Here is a 19,972-nt window from a genome sequence, read left to right on the forward strand (position 1 = left end):
CTGGCAGCTTCCCATCGTGGCAGAAGCTCTTAAACGTGGCAGGCACTATAATCAGTTTTCTATGGCGTCGGGGGTACGTACGACGTTCGGGAATGTTATCGATCCGGAGGGGAATGCATCCGATGAGTGAAATAGTTATCCCCCGCCCCGGGAGAATGTGTTGAAGAAGAGGAGCTGGCAAAGGTCAGCACCTAAAGTAAGTCCCAGCCCTCAAGACCGACCCGGTGTACGTGTTGGCAGTCTGCAAGTCTGCAAGGAGCAATTCCATACCTGGGTGGAATTTCTTCACCCTCCGCTGCATTGATCTGGAATTCCTATCACCGCTTTCGGATGGAAAATCGAAACCTACCGACAATGAAAAGCCGATGATCTGATCCATCACCAGCACCAACCTCAACGCACCTTATACCTGGAAAGAATAATCATCCAATCGTAAGGCGCATTGCATGATCGAGATTCAATCAGTCCGAAACAATTCCACTACACTCCGGTACCGGCGCAAAGTTGCCAGCTGCTGCCTGTTAAACTAGTAAATCGTAGGAATCACCTGCAGAAAAGCTTGCCCTGTACTCTCCGCAAAAACCACATCCTTGCGAATTGTTGTCCAAAACCTCACTGCTGCCAACGGGTTTTGGGGTGCAGGAATTTCGTTCCACGGTAGGCAAAATACCGGAAACCACACGGATATGACGTTGACAGCACCCTCGGCCCGCACCGCCATTGCGGGTTCGCTTGTGTTGTGCTTCCTCTCCTCTGTATGCAGAATGTGGTGGTGATTTGTTTCCTACGTGATTTAGAACTACATGATGCTCTGAAGAAGAGAGAGCGAACGAGATAGAGTGCACTGCATCCAGGCGGGTGATGATAAGACCATAAATCCATTTACCGAAATCAGATTCGTGGTGCAATTGCGGGCCCCAACCCGTTTCCCGGGTGGTGGTGATGGCGATGCTCTACCAGATCTTGCTTATCCAGCTGGCACACATCCACACACACACACACAGCAGGGACAAGTGAACCCGGATGTACGTGGGCCGAAATTTTCCTGGGAAATTGTTTGCAATGTCGAGGCTGTTGAAACTGGGGAAGCCTTAGTCGGGACAGCCCCTTTTTTGTTTTCTTTTCACTCTTCCATAAACTCTCTAATTACTGTCGCTTTGGATGTCTTGGTTGGGCTTTTTCCAGCAGCCGCTGCTGCCGTGTTTGCTGCCATGGCACTCGCACTGCAAATGTAGCGAACAATCCAGCCAGGGTGCTCATCCATCTTGCGCTGTTGCTCCGTGCTCGGCCCAGCTTGTTGTGCAAGATCGCTCGTGAGCATCCATCTGGATTTGTAATGATAATCCATCTTCGGGTTCCACATGCAGCCCAGCCCAGCGGAACACGATTCCGGCACACCAATTCATCAAGTCACACATGGGAATGGCTTTGCCCTTCCGTTCTCGGGGGCGGCGAACACAAGTTCACTTTAATAATAGTTCAAGTTCGGCAAGAGTACTTTAAGTGCCATGGCGATTAATCCCCCGTGGTAGCGATGAACGAGAGTGAGATCTTGTTTTCAACTGCTTCATTTATTATATTCAATTCTAAACAAACTAATGCTCCAACAAACGCTCCTTTCAAGCTCTTATTACCCCTATTAAATTGGCCTATCTTTTACCTTCTGGGTGATTTGGGAAAGGTCAATAAAATCGTTTTGTACAAACTTCCGCAGCGTTTACCAACAGCTTCCCTGTGGGTGCCCATAGTTTCCGGCGAGTTAAACTTTAGCGTGCCCAAGCTTTAATTACTCACTTTCCAGAATTTATACATTGTATAAATCGGATTACCATTTGTCATTCTTGGAGAGCTCTGGCACAGCAGCAGCAGCAGCAGCCGTGCGCACACGTCTATTTCTCGCTCACCCATGAAAATGGACAGGGAAAACGGATAATGGGAATATTTACGTTATTTGCCCAGGACCCAGGAGAACCAACTCCGCCGTTGGAGAATGAAGCAACACATTTAGTGCGTTTGAGCAAAGGACCGCTTCCGGAAAATCATTAGCCCAGCTTTTCAGGGAAATGGAGATTCACACCGGATTCTAGCCGATCGCGTGAGTGCGTGCGTTCGCTGCCGGTGCTATTTACACCACCGGAACACATTTACCGCCACCCCCGCCCTCCACAACCCAAAGGGGAATGGCGATGTGCGGGGGGATGGATGGTTATCATCGTGTCGGTCGTGTCATACCCGTCAGGACCCGTGCCATTTCGTCTGTCGCTCGCTGCTCTGTACCATGCCACAAAGCGTTGAGGGACGCTATCGTTTACCATTAGCAAAGAATCTAGCATCATTCCAGTGGCCGACCGTTCGGAAGGATAATTTTGTTCGCCTTTTTTTCTCGCTCCACGAACACCCGCAAAAACCGGCCCAACATCATTAATCTTTGCCATAAAATTTACTCTTCCACGGAGAAAGGTAGAGGAAAGACCGAGATATAACAATAGAATTTTGGTATACGAAAGAATGAGTCAGTGAGTGAGGGAGAGAGAGTGTGATGTGCTATATCCCAAAAAAAACCGCACAACAGCACATCATCCTTTCAATCTTCAATCATTATCATCTGAATTCATTCGTTATCAGAACTCATTTATTTGCGGTCGGTGCGGCCTGGTGTGCTGTTATGCTTTCGCGAGGTGCGAAAATTATTCATCCCGATTTTCTATCCCGAAAACCCGTCCCGATACGTGGAAAAGGAACACCCTGGGAAGGTAAATGGATGCCGATGCTTAAGGAAACAATTAATCGAAACGATAATGGTCGTTTAGAGGTTTGTGCTTGCTGTGGAGGAATGTAAATTTGGGGAAAATTTGCATGAAATACTTCCGCAGGCATTTTGAACCTGAGCCTAGTGGCCAGAATGACCACCCGGTAAACGGTTTGGTGCTTCGTCAGAGCTTGTACAATCTTGAATCCTCAAGACGACGACGCCATTCCCAAGATACGGTAAAGTGTTCTAAGTAAACGTTCAAGTTCCTGCGATGCTTTTGCGAGAGGATAGAGGCAACCAATCTGATCAGCTAACAAAGAACAATCAATGATCCATCAGCATCGGTAGTCCGTTCCAATCAAACAGCCCTTAACCGAATGGTTCTGCTGAAGATTTTAATTGCACTATCGAGCGCCGATTGCTTGGTGAAGCTAACTTCCCTTGGTGAAGCGCCCCACTACACCATTCATAAGCCGATCGGCGTCAATTAGAGCACAAATAATAATCACAGCATGCATTATCCAGCCCACAATTATTTCCCCAACCCGACCAAAACGACCGACTCGTACCGATGATAGAGTCCTGCTGGAAGGGAATCGTCCACAGAACGCATCATCCAAGGCGCGTTTCAAAGCGTGTCGTATTCGATTAATCACTACGTGACAATCGGACCGTTTCGGTCGTCAACTAGCCCGGTCGTAGCCTCTAAGTCCACCAACTCCGCTCGATGAGGGTTGCTCATCTTCCTTCATCAAAGCCACACCGATATGGCCGACGACGACGGATGGGAGCGAGTTCTTTTGCTGTAGCTTATAATGTTGTCCCATTGGTGATACTTCCCGTCCGGACGTGCTCACGTACGTTCGTGTTGAGCTACTTCCGGATCATGCAATCGTAGAACAGTGCTCGCATGGCTGCATGTCTACCATTCCCCAAACCACCAGCGTGCGATGAAATCCAATGGTTCGGACTACATCTTGTATCGGACAGCACTCGCACACTACGACGTGTGGAGGAGCTTTCTTTAAAGTGGCATTTCTTCTCTCTCTCTCCCTCGCGTGCGTGTTTTCAAATCCCGCCTTTTGCTCCGTTGGACATTATCCCTGTGTCAACGTACCATTTGTATGCATGCGTATGATGGCGTATTGCGTGCGCAAATACAGTCCTACGCAAGGCGTCTTGTTTTAACGCGTATGATGATTGATTATACCGCCTATCAATCATCAGGTCCCGGCAATACCCGGAGCGCAACAGAGCAGCAGCAGCAGCAGCAGTGTAAAGGTTAGGCCCTAACGGGCGTATGGCCAGCGTATCACTGGCAGAGGAGGGTGTACGTTTCACTAATACCATACGGCAAGCGGCGATGACAGCATCAAACGGGCGGGTCTGTAATTGAGCACTGGCGACGCTATCAAACAGCGCAAAGGTAGCACGTAAAGATAACGCGTGGGATTGAACCTACCGTTTGTGAGTGTGTGTGCGTGTGATGAAAGCTGAATAGCGATTTGTTTGAAAAGAATGCGTTGCTTTATTGCCCGCGCTGTGTGTCATTAACTTGGATGTGTGATTATGGTGAGCGATGGAAGATAAATAGACACCTAAAGCCTGTTGGAAATATCCTGGTCACGGCACCAAATACAAACACAAATTTCAACTTAACCAAGACGCCTGCCTTCCTAGTTATAGTTACTCTATTTATTCCTCCTGTACATAGATCCTTCCTCCCTGCAAGCTACGCGTTTGCTGGTTTTCTTGCTCCTGGAATCCCATTACCTTCGGCTAATGATGCACCGTATTATGGGTTATGCACCTATCTCATCATAGCGTAATCATTAGCATGTTCCTGTCCCATCTAGCTCGGTGTTAGCTCGAATGGGACTTTTTGTGGCTTTTTTCTCGCAACAAGCACCAAAACATGCCTGATATCTCAACTGCTCTTGCTCTAATAACACTCCCACACTTACTTGCACTTCTCTTGCAATGCCTGCATGAACCACCATGCACTGTCTCCACAAATCGACAATCGATATGATGACGATGCGGGCCGACAGAAGCACACAACTGATGGTGGGGACGAGAAAGTTATTCCAATCTCTGGGCTGGTATCATCGCCTTCTAGAATGCTTACCAACTACCCTCCCACAAACACACACACACACACACACATCTAAACGCGGGAAGGGGCGCGCAGAAAATGGCTATAACATCGAATGTCATCAAGTGCCAACCATGTTAGGAGCAATCGGTGTTTGCTGTTCCCACTGGCAGGGGGATATATCTCCGACATACGTACTTTGTCAACCAACTATAACAACGCACACTAACACACACACAGATAGATGCCAATACCCATCATCCCACCCGGTGTGTGTGTGTGTGGTACGGCTCAATGGAAGTGCCATATGTTACTGGTATCGAATTTCTTCCCGCCCCGCGCTGTTTGCAGCCCCGTGGCCGCCCCGGCGGCTAATATCGGTTGCAACTCGTTCGCTTTTCATGAAACTCAACGGCTCAACAACAACAGCCAGTAACACCAGCCCAGCACTGACAGGGGGGCTAGATATGCCCGCGCTAGTTCATCTAGCGCTGATGGTGTGCGCATTACAGTGATAACATTTGTTGCCGTAAAGGCGAAATGTGGCGTCGAAATCGGTTTATGCGATCCTGCCATTACCTCACAATATCTAAGCCATCTTTGGCATCTTCTGGCAAACGGGTGGCAGCCGTGAGCCATGTCGCAGCAAGCTCGTTCAACTTCCAATCGAGCAGGCGAAGCTTTTCACGGCTTTAAGTGTGCTCCCGGCTGAAATGAAGTTAGTGCGCTCTTCCGCGCAGCTATTTGTTGAACGGGGAAGTAATGGTTTGGTGTAAAAAATTCAATTCAAAATAGATTTTGTAAACACAGGAACTATGTTCTCACACTATTGATAGTAGTGTAGGTTCTGATCCTGCTGGAAGACATTATAAAACGTCCTGACGAAGGTATGCAAGACTTAGACGAGTTTTACTCCTCCTTAATGTATGCTCAGTACATGAAATATAGCCTTATTCCATTATTGGAGATTGAAACCCATTTTAAAATGTTCCTTGAATGATGTTTTTCCGTACTAAAAACCAAATTTACCAAGTTTCAATTAGAAAAACTCCATTCCGCCATACTGCTGTGTTATCTTGATTTTGAATTAAAATAATATTGTTTCCCAGCAGCATAATAGAGCTCTAAGCTTCGAAAACAATTCAATACCACGAAACTTGTTGACGGTCAAATTAATTAAACCTTAAAAACCGGCTCATTTATCATAACGGCTTTATTTAAAAGCTCTTGTTTATGCACCGAACTCCCTGGCTTCCCGGAAGCATCGACTCTACTATGCTCGTACTATGAACATTATAATTCTTCTTCCGTTGGCCAATCCATGCTGCCCCAAGCACTAACGTTATTATGTTTTCGTTGACTTTTCGTTACAGGTAAGCCTCGCCAGTCACGATTCAGCACGCTTTGACCCGCCTGCCTGCCTGCCTGCCAGCAGCAGCTACAATCGGGTAAGAGATCGGTAACGCTTCAGTTGCCACGGGAAGACATAATCCTCCAAAAACTGCTCAAAAGTCGCTCCCTTCTGCTGTGTGTGTGTGTCCTTTTGTGTCCACCACCGCCTCCCCAAGATGCAGATTAACAATTGAAAGTTAATGTAGTGTAACACAGTGTCGCAAAACGCAAAACGAAGGGCGCAAGACTCCTTCCACCCTTTTCCAGCTCTTATTGCGGTACCGATAATTGCTGATAAAATCTTACCCATCTCAAAGCCGGGGATGGTAAACGGGTAAGGTTTGTCCGCCCGAAAGGATTGTCGCTCGGAGGAATCGGTGGGAGGAGAAAAAAAAACAAACCACTCCTCGCTAGAGCTTCTTTTTAGTGCACAGGCTACCCACGGTACAAGCGAAAAGGAGAAGATTTATTCAGCATCCCAAATTAGCCGCCTCGTTCTTGCCATGGCAAGAGAGGCGGAAAGGAATCTTTTGCGAACGAATATTTATGCTGCAACATGCACTGCGGCGCGATAAGGCAACGGGAATTCTTACCATTGAAGCGCTTGAACCCACCTGGAACAACCAGGTCCGTACTGTCGGTTGTTGAGCTGTTATTGAATTTAATTTTTAAATAAGCCTCTTTAAAGCAAACTCTACCAATAATTAGCTAGCAGCGTAAAAGCAGCTCCAAACCACATGCCGTGCAAAAGCACTCAAACTAAACAAACAAACGAGGAACCAAAAAACAAACCTCAAATAGTGTGAGCTTTCCAGCTCAGATCGAAAGATGCAAAGCGTGAGAAAAAGAATCCTAATGAAAATCTGGCCATTATTTTGCACCCCGCAGAAAAGCACTCTGGAAAACGGCATACGCGGGAGCAAGTTGCAGAGCAAATAGCGCGCTCTGTGGGGCCCTTCACGCTCCTAACCTCGCCCGCTGCCCCCATCGAATTATTAAGATAAAGTTTTGAAAATTATATTTTCCACCCTCGTCCGGCGCTAATCTCATTTTTATCATATTTTATGCAAAACTTTATGCGCAACCTTTACGCCCCGTTTGTCCAGCCTTCTACCACCCCCCCCGAAGGTGGTGCGCTGGTGGGGGCACCGTTGCATGTGGCTTTCAGCGGGCCTAACCCGATAGGGCTGGCTTGATAAGGGGAAAAAGCGCTTGGAAAGTAGTTCTCGGTAGGTTAGGTAGGGCATTTCTTCGGCAAAGGTTGGCTGCTGCGGTGAACTACTACTGTGGGAGTTTGTGGCGAATCTGCTGATTGAACAAACAGAGAGAGAGAGAGAGAGAGAGAGAGAGAGAGAGAGAGAGAGAGAGAGAGAGAAAGAGAAAAGCTAAACGACAGTGATAATGAGGCATCTTCTTAACGCCTCTGTGTCCCGTTCGACGAACGTGTCTTTTCGTGTGGAAGAGGTGTGTGCTGAGAAACGGAGCCATATAAAGTGGCTAAAATTATCAGAACATCACATCAAGCGACATCCTTCACCGGTCTTGAACCGTGAATCATGTAGATGCAGATGCCATCCTGCCAAGGTGGCCTCACTTTCAAGCACACAAAACCTACGCAAAAGGTTCCACATTTGCTCTATGAAACCGTTGTAAATTCCCCCTAGATGCTGCGCTGGTAAAGCGGTAACTTCTTGGTGTACTCTGAGACCAAACCAGCAGCTTATTAGAAGCGCTCGAACCATTCCAAGAGCGCCTTCCAAAAATGCCATCAATTCTACAGTGCGCGATAGCGGGGATTTCTCTCTATCTCTCTCTCTCTCTCTCTGCCTGTCTTGGGGAAATAATCCACACTGCTTGTAGGCTGGTCGAAGCCGTTGGTCGCCGGAAATTTCGTTTGAATTTCCCGGCACGTAGATCCGCTTAATTCTAATTTAGAGATCTAACAATTCCATCCAATCTCCTTCCCGCCCCCCCCCCCCCCCCCCCCCGCTAAAGAGCTGAAGATGACGAGAACGTACGCCAAAACGGCAACCCTCCCACCCTCTGGGGCTTGGGAACTTGGCAAAGCCAAAGGGCCATGAGAAAACCCTTGTCTTCCCCGGGCTTGACTTTGGCTCGCTTTTGATCCATCCTGTGTGTATGTGTGTGTGTGTGTGTGTGTGTGTGTGTGTGTGTTTGGCCATCCTGCGCTGGCCGTAATTTCCGTTCCGCGAGCCGGACAGATGGGCCAGCAAATGGTTCCGTCATGGCGGAATGCAAAACCCTTTCCCTTTAAGGGAGGGGTGGAAAGTTTTTCTCCACCCAAGAAACTGATACCGAACCGGTCCCGGTCGAAACTCGCAAAGCGGGGTCGGTTAGACGGAGTGCAAAATGGCAGAAGAATTTAATGAAAATTTTCTCAGCTTTCCCGCCGCCAGCAGCTCGCCCGCCCACCACTAGCGCGATGGCGTTGTGATGGCGGATAATCATAAAAAGGCGAGGACAATTTCCTTACTACCACCAGCAGCAGCAGCATCAGAAGCGTCAATGAATAAAAGCTTTACTTCCGAGAAACAAAAAAGAAAAAAGGAACTCACACACACACAAGCACAGATACACACTGCATATGCGATTTGGTGCTGCCTCATCCTCCTCCGCGATGTGGCCCGTTGCCGATTATGCTGATGCCGTTTCCCTTTGCTGCGCGGCTTGCACAAAACAAAAGAGCACCCCCAAAAGCAAGTAAAGGGAAGAGGATTGAAGAGAGGGACACAGAAGTGGTGTGGTACAACCATCACCTCCAGCAGCAGCAACCGAATCGAATCACTCTTTGTCGGTGGCGACTGCGAAAGGAAATCAGGAACAATGCCGGAACAATGCCGGAAGTTGGATCTTTATTGTATGGAATAAATTTCCCTTCTTGCTTATGGCACGACCCAACCGACCCGCGCGTGTGTGTGTGTGTCTCTCCACTGTCAGGCTTTGCACCCCATCATCGACAGTTTTCTGTGCACGGTGACAGTTCCTCCACACACTTTGCTGTCATTCCCGCACCCGGCCTAAACATCCCCCCGAGGACAATGATATTCGTCTTCAGAGTTTCTTGTGCCCTTCGCAAAGGTTGAAGCAGGATTGGTGGAGGTGCCGGCAGGTGGCAAAGGACGTGGAATTGTCAACAGAACAATTCTGCGGCCCCGTTTGGTGAGAATCCCGTTTTGCCGCACACATCCGGTCGGCTCAGTTTGCCGGGAATTTGCTCCCAAAAATCTCGTCCATCTCGTCGTCGTAGGACCTCGTAGGGGAGGGACATATTGGGGTTTTCTGGCAGAGCAAGACAACCGAGAGTGGGAGCGATGGGGTGGAAAGGATGTGCTTCGTTTTATGCAACGATTTCTCAATCCACCCAGGGCGCAAAGCCTCGCCTTGGACGGGGATCAGTCCAGCAATGTACGACTAATCAGCACGACAAAACGCCGCTTGTGCCGTTTCGCTGTGTCCGGGATGAGTCCACGACGGAGACAGCACCGGGAGCCGTCGATTGTCGTCATTTGCTGTCGCTATGATTATTCGCATATTCGTCGGTAAAAAATGGTCTCGCTGGAAACACAGACACACGCACGCACATGCGTATGGAAGGTGTGCGTATGGTTTTGATTCGATTTTCAAATTTAGTTGGTTTATTCTTCCGCTACAGTACGGGGAGCAGCAAATTGAGCGGCAGCAGCAATAAAGTACGAGGTACAAAGTATCACATCCCCCTCCAATATTACTTCTTAGAAAGAGCACAAGCAGTGGCTTTTTTTTGCTTCTTTTCCCCAAAGCAAGTTAGAAGGATTTTTGAGGACGTTTTTTGTGTCCGTATGAGCACCCCAAAGAGGTTCTCTCCGCTTAACAAGACAGTCTATACAGCCTGCGGAAAAAAAGGTTGATTGCAATCGTTTCTTCCCAAAATTAAGCGTCTAAATTCGAAATGAAAAGGAGTTTTTTTGGTTTTGTTTGGGCTGCCTTGCTGGTGGGCTGGTTGTGGGGAATTGTTCTTGTTACGCTTACTTACGCTGATAAGATTATGCGCGTTCGAAATGTAAGAAAAAAGCCTCCGTAGACTGAGGCCTAAGTTTTGTCGAGTCGAGTACTGCGGCAAAGAATCCTTATAGGTGCCCCCCCCCCCCCCCCTCCACCAAAACGCACCCGAGGACTTTGGTGTACGTGCGTGTGTGTGTATTTTTCCCTCCCATTAAAGACACCGCTCTCGAAATGGATTAGAAAGAGCGAAAACAATAGGACGACATGGCGAAAAGGACAATGAGCGCGGGTGCTGCACCACTTCCGCATGGAAGCGTCGGTTGAATAGTAGGGGGATGAAAGGAAAATATACATGCCTGCGTACCCACAGCAGCACACACAGAAGCACACACCAAAACCGCATCGTACGGTGTGGTTTTGTATCGTTCCACGCTGAAGGCTGAAGGAATGCAAGGCGGCATCACCCGCAGGCTTAACCACGTTTTCGCACAGATTGTTTTGCGACAAAGCCACCAGCCACCCCGAACCCCCTGGCATTGCGGTGACCGCTGTTAAGCCGTAAATATTCATTCCGTTCATTTTTTTTATAATCTTCAAACGCACTCCAATTTTGTTTACTAATGTAGAGCGAACCAAACGCAGCGAAGCAGTAGTACGCAAGTGGTAGCGTGTAGATGCGTAAATAACCGCACCAGCACGCTCGGTGAGAAGTAGTAGAAAAGCATGTACAGTGTGTGAAGTAATAATAAGGTAAAAGAGAAGCTGGAAAATGTGTTGAAAGTAGGGATCAATAGGGAATGAAACTCATAGAGTTCATTTCTAATTTACTTCAGTAATTGATATTCATCTGACTTTAAAAAATAATCCAAGAGGCAGTGCTGCAACATGTCATAAGCATCACGTGATGATCACCACCGAAAACCATGGACATATCCGTGGTAGTTTGTAGTTCATTGCAAGGATAATGAAAGTGCGTCATGACATGCCGAACACGACATGCGAATGCTTCATTCCAAAGCAATACTCTGACTGACAAGCTGAGCTTAATGCAGTCGCAAGCCTAATGACTTTTTCCGGCTGTGAGTCAGTCACTAATACTCATGACTGCAGCGAAGTTCACGTCAGCTCACGTACACACAACTGTGATGATCAGGTGTGAGACTCAAACAGATGGTAGACCAATCACATACATATCACACACAACCAAATCTTGGGCACTCACTTGATCGTGACATTTTCTCCCTATGATAATCACGACATTCTTGGCGAGTGGTCCCAAACAACAAAATGAACATACTTTCTTGCTCGGTCCGTTTTGATGGTATGTTGGGTAACATGATAAAGCATTTGAGCGAGAAAGCTTGCTCATTTTGTTGTTTGAGATTACTCGCACACACCACCGAGTTTACACGCACACACCACCGATCATTACTATCGTGATGATCACCGACAAAAAATGTCACGACTAAGTGACTGACCAAGAGTTGGTTGTAAAAATGTCACCAAGCATGTGATGGTCGCACCAACTGAAAAAAATGTCACCAAGCATGTAAGAGTCTCACCTCTGATCATCACAGTAGAGTTCGCCTGACGCTGACATGATTTTGTATCAGTCTGAATTTGTCATGACTCTGTTAGTGATATTTTGCAGAACAGAGCACAGCAAAACAAAGTCATGACAAAATGAAAAAAGTCATGAAAGTTTGAGTCAGTCAGATTTTTTAATGACATTTACAGTGACATTTTGCAGCACGGCCAAGAGGAGTCGTGCATGTAGTGATTCTGATGAAAAGCCTAATTTTTGTTTCATTCTGTTTTACTCTTTCCCGTCGCACTGTAACCGATATCAACTCTTCCGCGAAAGCTATTTCAATTTTCAGCATCCCAAGCTTCCGCTTAAGCTTCCAAATCGAATGGTAGATTACTGCAGGGCTGGGACCAAATTGATTGAAAGAAGAAATACTCGAGTCCGAAATGATTTCGTTGATTCGAAAATAGAAAAAGTGAGATCTAGAGAGAGAGAGAGAGAGTGAGAGAGAGAAAGAGAGCAAGAGTGAAAGCGAGCGAGTTACAAAACGACAAAAATACCGTATTGAAAGTTTCGGGACAAGCTCCATGCTGGCAGCAATATTCAATTATGCTCTTCCAATACTGCCCGAATCACCAACCCAACCCCCCCGTTGTGACATGCTCAGAAGCATAAAACGTTTAATTGATTGAAAGCATTCAATTTGATTGAGCAGCATTTAATAGTATTTTGGGACTTGGGTTTTTTTTGTTTCCTGTTGTATGTGTGTTTGTGTTCGCTATCTTCAATACCTTAACTTTTCGACTCTATTTTACCTCTACTATCGGTGCTATCATGGTGGAGAAGGCTCGTGAAGATTTTTCCTTTTTTCGCCTGTGGTTTCATCCTTGTTTTTGAACAGAGAGACGGGAGGCTATCACCACGCCCAGAAGGAAATTAGAATTGCGGAACTAATTTGACATTTCCAAGTGGTGAGCGGTCCTGTTTTTTTTTTTTTTTTGTGTTTGGAATCATTTTCGACCTTTGCAAGAAGAGGTGACGCTTCGCTCGCTAAAAGCCGGATGAGATGGGCGTGCAAAAATGACGGTGAACTGTGTGAATGCGGAAAGAAAGCGGAATAAAGGAGCACACAAACAGGTATCTTCACTTTTTGACCTCCATCATTTGTTGCTGACAGTAGCGGGAAAACTGCTGGGAAGAATGCTTTTGGGGGAAATAGAATGCAGGAAGAAGAGGAAAAAACAATGCCAGGGCAAAGACGGGCAGCACACAGGAGAGGCAATAAAAATGAACATCTTTTGACAGGAACAACCAGAACGTGGTGTGTTGGGCCTTTTTGTCGTTTTTTTTTTCTAGATGCTTTCAAGCATCATTTCATTTCCGTAAAATAATCTTTACCACTGTACCACTTTAAATGCGAGGAAAAGGCTGCAGCAAAAAAACGTCCTTTAAACGGTCTATTCACCCTGTGCCATTCATAGCTAATATCGTTAAAAACTTTAATTGCTCACATTTTCACTGCAGCAACGGACGTTCGATGGCCACTTTCTTTTATCGATTAGCTCCACTTTTTACCGAAAAATCAGTTCAAGAAGGAAATATTACTCCTGCAACCGCAAATATGGAGGTGAATGTTCTCCCATTTTGGGACATTTTCCCTTTCCTCCCCCTTATCACCTGTTTGCATCGGAGCAAAGGCCTGGGCTTAACCTACTGATGGATTATAGCCACCATCGCCGCAGGACATAATCTATAAACTTTCCTGTCCTGTCGGTCGGTCACCTTCTCTGTCCTGTCCCCTGTTTGGGGTGGTTGGGACACGGTGGGTGGGACATATTTATCCCTACTTCTTCCCGCCTCCGGGGCAGCGCAAGAAAGATGACTTTTCCAGCAACCGACGAAAAGGTCGGGAAATGAATAAGAGAGCAGCTGCTTTTAACTGTCCGGTAATGTAATGCTCCCCATCACCTCGCTTTTTGTCGTGCCACAAAACCCCTGGTTCCACCCTGCCAGCAAGGGGTTGGAAAAAGGTGTAATCGATTAATTAAATCACAGCACCGAAGCAATAAAAGTTGTTAAAGTGGAGGCTTTTTAAAATAAACGATGCCAGATTTACAGCAAAAGCGCCGGGGCCGGGAGTTTTCCGGGAAATTCTCAACTCTTTTCCCCATGTTGGGCAGGGGCCGTAGAAGGGGGGCAAGGGAAAGCAGGTCTGGGAGAGGGGGGGAGAGGCAAAATGCCATCGTATTTGCAACTGGTGAAATGATGTTTTTGGGTCATCAAGCCGGTGTTTCGTGGACAAGGGTCGTGTCATTTCCGTGAAGCGAATCCGAGAAGAACAAAAAGAGAAAAAAAACCCGCTTCCCGGTAGTGTACAATCCTATCCCGTGTCCGTCCCATCGGGGTTTCCTACTCTTTTGGGTGTACCGGTGCCCGCCCACCCGGCCTTGTTCTTCGACACTTGGTGCCGAAAGTTAGCGAGCGAACGCGTAATTACCAACAGGTAGACACACAGGCACAAGCAACAAACCCCTGGAGGGTGGTTCTGGCGCTTCCGTTCCAATACACGATTGCTACACCCTTCAACACGATGGAGAAATGGTTGGCTTTTTAAAAAAAAAAAGCGGACAACGATACGGTGGTGGGGAAGCAGTCCCTGTCTAATTATGATAAATTTCCTATAAAGTTTATGTGTCCGCCCGCGTAAAGGTGAAAGGTTGGGTGCGAACGGTTTATTTGCAACAATCTTTGCTCGCTCGCTCGTGTGCTTCCGGTTTTTTTTTTTTTTTTTGTGGGAAGGAAAACTTCCGACCATTGAAGTTCAATGACACGCGAACCTCGAACGTTTGGAGGGAAATGTAGCACATCCGGTGTATGAGGAAATGGATGACGAACAACGTTCTGGGTTGCGAAAACTTTGTGCCACTGTTTACCACTCTCTTCGGGGAAGCGTCCCCGGGGACCTTTGGAAGAGTTTAATTTATTGGAAAAAGTGTGAAGTGGGTGTGTTTGGGCGAAGTTTTGTTGGTCCGCCCCTTCACGGACCCTTTAATGACCTTTAACCGCTCCCGATTCTAACAACAACTGCGGACTGAATTTTACCATATCGCAATGGTAATACTTCCCGTTTTCGCAACGGTGCTTTAATCCTAACCCGTGCTCTCTTCATCCTGCCCTCAGTATCGAACGTTCATCGAGCAATCAAACATCGATTTTTACTGCCCAGATTTGGTCTGGTCCCATTTGGCCGCGTGCTGCAGCATAATTGTCTCCGGTGGAATGAATTCCACGGGAGTTTCGGTGCTCCAGTTCCAGGCCCTCTTCAGGCATTATATTAAAAACAGTTTCAGTCGCAGGCAGTGCGTTAGGGGGAGCGGGTGGACACCGCTTATCGGGACAAGAACCTCGGTGCGTATACAGTGGGCACAACGCACAACGACGGACGGTCATGAATCATTTACGATTATGGCTGCCAGTGACATCGATTGCCCGATTGTCGTCATCATAAACGTTAACCGTTGCGTGTGTGTGTGTGTGTGTGTGTGTGTGTGTGTGTGTTTGAGCGGGTGCGATTGCTTAGTACATCCATACCAAGGGAGCAAAACCAAGCGGGGAGGAGCGACTCAACCAAGGGATGAGGGTTATATTTCGAAATGATTTGACATTTGCCAACGGACGCCATTATCGAAAAAGCACACAGCTTCCTCTTAGAGCGCACGGCCCAACTCGGCAGAGCAAAGCCATGATAACGGGCCTCCCATCCCTTCCCATACCCCACAGTGGAAGCTTTCAAAAAATAGAAGGGGGGGGAATTGCATTTAATATCCACATCTAATGTGTATGTTCGGCAAAGGTTGTGGTTTGCCAGCATTAATAGAGGAATGACCGGTTCAATGCGTTTGTTTTTGTTGCGTTCTGCAAGCACACACCATGACCTCCTGCGCTGCGATAGCGAGATAGAGTGAGATAGTAGCCGCTCCGGAATATAACGACCGATTGTTGGCCCATTCTATGGACAGTTTTTTGTTTCGTACGCAAAAAGTACCTTTGTAGGAGTAAGCACGGTGGTCATTTTGAATGGTCGATTTGTGTTTGTGGGTTTTTGTGCTCTTCGTTTCCTGGTGCTCTTTTCCCTCCCCTTTTATGCTACGCACTGTGATACAGAACGCATGATAACGAACCTAATGACAACTGGCGCGCATGAGGCCCCCCTGAGCACTAAGCTAATGTGTGTCATTCGAACTCATATTTTCGGATACAATTGACAATCGAAGTACGGTTTAGTTGATAAGGTGCTTTCGAATAGTGATTGCTGTGTGGAGATAAATCCACATTGGATTATATAAATAAGTATGATTCACACAAGGTAGTAGCGATAAATTTATGCTTTGCCTAAATCACCGAACAGCTACTTCAAATAGTAGGATAGTAGGTCCGGAATCAGTTTCCGGAATCGATTCCGGAATCGGCTCCGGAATCGGAATCGACTCCGAAATCGGCTCCAGAGATGATTTCGGAATCGGTTCCGGAATCGACTCCGGAATCGGCTCCGGAATCGGCTCCTGAATCGGCTCCGAAATCGGCTCCGGAATCGGCTCCGGAATCGGAATCGATTCCAGCATCGGAATCGGCTCCGGAATTGATTCCGAACACGGAATCCGAATCAGGTAGGTCCGATTCCGAGCTCCCACCACTAACTTCAAACAAGTAAATGTATTTTGAAATTAAGTATTTCCTTTGCATGGGGAATATAAAATCTTTACTTTAATTACTTTTGTACATTATCTCCGCCGGCATCGCACGGTGGTTCTCTTATCAATCTGCAAGCTCATTAAAATCGTGCAATTATGAGTGTATTTGCATGCATCAAAAAAGGCAAAACAAAGTAATGTCACCGTCGTAAACTGTTCGAAACATTGTGATTACGGCGTGGGGAGTCGTTGTGTTGCTGTTGCGTCTTATCGTCTTCAAACATTGTTACGAAAGATTAAAATGGTAATTTTAGACATTTGCTATGTTTTTTTTTACTGCATAAGGAGTGTGTTGAACTTAGAATTTTGCAATCATTTGAAATGCTTGTCACATTTTTAACGCTAAATTGGAAATTAGTTGCATTTTTAGCAGTGAATTTGTTTTCTACAACTGCAACTTTCTACGATGCCTCAATGCACACACACACACACACACACACACACACACACACACACACGCGCGCACTCACCCTGCTTCTGTTGTGTAAGACTCCATTTAGCCAAACCCTTCCCTCACGCGTAATGTGCGTACCTTAAAGGGAAAAAGCTATTTGCGGCAAGCAAAATATGATTTTTACGACGCATTTCTTTTTTGGGTGCTTTGTGTACTTCTTGCGGCGTGCTTTTAACGAACGCCTTCGGGTGCTCTTTCCCTCCCTTTCTTTTGATGTTTTGCGGTCAGTCGATTTGCGGGAAAACGTCCTTCGTAGCCCCTAAACAAATCGAATAAACGTAACCAATAGCGGGAAAACTATTCTTTGGGTTTGGTACACGTAATAGACACCTCGAGCCTAAAGGCAGAATTGGTTCGGATTTATAAATGTTTCGGGAAACACGTATGACATACAGGCCATTTTAGTTCAATATATTACATTAAATGTATACTTTTAACTGAAACAATCAGCAATCAGCTCACGAAGCAACAAAGACGAAAGGTGTTACGCGAACCATTTTCCAAGAATTCAGATCGTTTGCTTTCCATCAGTCAATACAATAATTTACGCTCGTGTACATTGTTCGCAGTACCGGGAGTGAATCACAAGAAAGAAAGAAAAGTAAAAAATGATTTGCGCAAAAGTACAGGACCGACAGCGACGGGCCGGAAAATTGTACAAGGAATGTGTGTCTGAACGCGGATGCCTTTTCACACTTCTATTTGACTGACTGCCCACGCTACTCTAAGATTTGCTCTTGGGGGGTTTTCTATTTTCCGAGAATGATTTGGTTTCGAAATAGGACACAAGGACCAAGCACAGAAGAAACTCACAAAAGCTAGCCCATCGGTGATATCATCCGAAATGTTCATTAAACGAGTATTGGCGTCTTTTTTCAACGTTTGTGGAGTTTTGTGTTGGTTGTATCGCTTTTCTGTTGTCGCATTGCAACAATGCTAACAAATTATTTAACGATACAAACGTTAAATTTCCTATATTGATAAGAAATGCACATGATGGCGCCTTTAACGTCATTGTCTTGTGGTTTAACAACAACGTTTACTTACATTTCCCTAACATTCACGGCAGTTATTGAGGCAAAAAAAACTCTTGATAGCAAACTTCGTGTTTGTGCTTCCAATTCCACTTCCAAACTTATTCCAAACAACTTCACACTACGAAAAGCATGCTTGCCATTACATTAAAATGCACACTCTACCGGCTTGTATAATACCTTAAATCTGTAAGCTTATACAAACTCAAATTTCCACTGCAGCCAAATCCAACCCGTAGTGCCACTTGCATAATGTGTCAGCTCAAATGCTGAACTAACAATCCTGCGCAAAAAAATAAAAAAAAATAAAAATAAAGTAGAATCGAAACCAAACCTCATGGGAAATGCGATCAAGCCACACCTGGATTCAAGCGTCCTCGTACCATGCTAGCGTTGCACTAGAAAGGGCGGGGGTTGCACAAGGGATTGAAGAAGAAGAAGCACGAGGACACACGAGAAAATGCTTCTCGATAAGGACAAATACAATCGGATAAATATTTTAGCATCTCCCGGGTGCGCGTGTATAGAACATTCCTCCGCGTACGAGTGGCGCTCAGCGTTTTCGTCCTCGCCGTTTTGCTGCTGCTGCATACTGATGAGACGCGGGGATTCAAGCGCATTTGGCCTTACAAACACACACACACACTCACATACTCGGTTTGGGGTGAGCTTACTATACCATAGCTTACTATGGGGTGAGCTCCAAAGAATGGCACTGAAAAGCGTACCAATGAAAGAAGAAGTTTTTAAAATTCCACCCTTTGCCAAACAGTAGGCGCGCACCACCTGCAACTGCTAACGTTCAGCAATCGGACGTACGAGAGATAGTGTTGTCATCATCGGACGCCGGTGTGATGTCTTTGCGGGGTGAACCCCCAAACGAGGGAAAATGGAAAAATAAATAAATTGAACACTCTTTTCAAACATCACCACGACAGCATAACTTAAAACCGTGCAGCTCTCTCTCTCACAGGAAAGAGGAACACTCCTTCTTCCTAGGCGAAGTGGCAGATCATCTTGTGTATGCGCATATCTCCTCCGTCGACCGTCAAAGGAACCGGATGAACCGGGTCGTTCGTCGCTCGACACATCGAATCGCTTCGAGGCAGTGCGGAACACTGTGGAGAAAAGAAACCGCGCTTAACCAAAGAAAAGCTACGATGACCCTTTTTTCCTCCCAGTATTGGTTCATATTTTTATCTCGCACACAAGCTCGTCAAGCTCGTCAAGCTCACTGCAGCAGCCCCGCATACCACCCGAAAGAAGATCCCGAAAGTGGAAAGTGAGGAAACACAAAAATGTATATTATTTGAAGTTGTTTTTTGCTGCACGGTTTTCCCGGCTGTAAAACATCCTTGCATTTTTACTTCTTTTTTTTTGGGCCGGAAAAGTTGCTCCAGGAACTTGCTCCACCAGCAGCACAAAACGGATGATGATATGCCTATGTGTGCTGTATGTTTTAAACTGACGCTGTTCTCTCTCTCACTCTCTCTTTCTCTGTGTGTCTACAACGGCTATGCAAATGTGTGTATGGATTTGTAAGTTTCCAAGTTGATGCTTTTACCATATCAGCACGTGTTATCCTTCCCTTGTTGCTAAACCCTCGTCCGCGTTAGGAGCCGTCCCGCCTGGAGCGGTGCAGAATTCGGAGAAAATTCGATTTCGAGAAAGTATCCCCCTTTCCCAACAACAACAACAAAAAAACCCTTCAATCTTCCCCCCATTGCTTTTCGTGTTGGAATAAGGAAGAGGCGCTGAAGCGCAAAAATGTTTTATTAAAATTTTCGAATTAATCAAGCCGCGGGGACGCAGCGGAGGAAGTAGAAGCACCGTCTGTCCTGAGAGTTGGGACAGTCTCTTTGTTTATTTCTCTCTCTCTCTCTCTCTCTCTCTCTCTCTCTCTCTCTCTCGCGTTCTGTGCTGTCCGTTTTCTTCGGCACCACCATCATTCCGGAAGGCATTTC

General features: G+C 46.5%; 1 protein-coding gene across 19 annotated transcripts in view; it reads left to right on the plus strand.

Moving 5' to 3' along the window:
* The window catches only part of LOC120898011 (protein alan shepard), a 201,751-nt gene that overhangs the window by 153,213 nt on the left and 28,566 nt on the right, over positions 1 to 19,972 (plus strand). For 18 of the 19 annotated variants that reach the window (XM_040303295.1, XM_040303301.1, XM_040303296.1 and 15 more), the window contains one exon: positions 6,221 to 6,295. The exons of the other annotated variant lie outside the window; for it this stretch is intronic. In XM_040303295.1, the coding sequence (XP_040159229.1) occupies positions 6,221 to 6,295 (75 nt within the window). The remainder of the gene's footprint in view (positions 1 to 6,220; positions 6,296 to 19,972) is intronic. 19 annotated transcript variants of the gene reach the window in all.

Source organism: Anopheles arabiensis, chromosome 2 (genome assembly GCF_016920715.1).
Source record: "Anopheles arabiensis isolate DONGOLA chromosome 2, AaraD3, whole genome shotgun sequence".
Lineage (NCBI taxonomy): Eukaryota > Metazoa > Arthropoda > Insecta > Diptera > Culicidae > Anopheles > Anopheles arabiensis.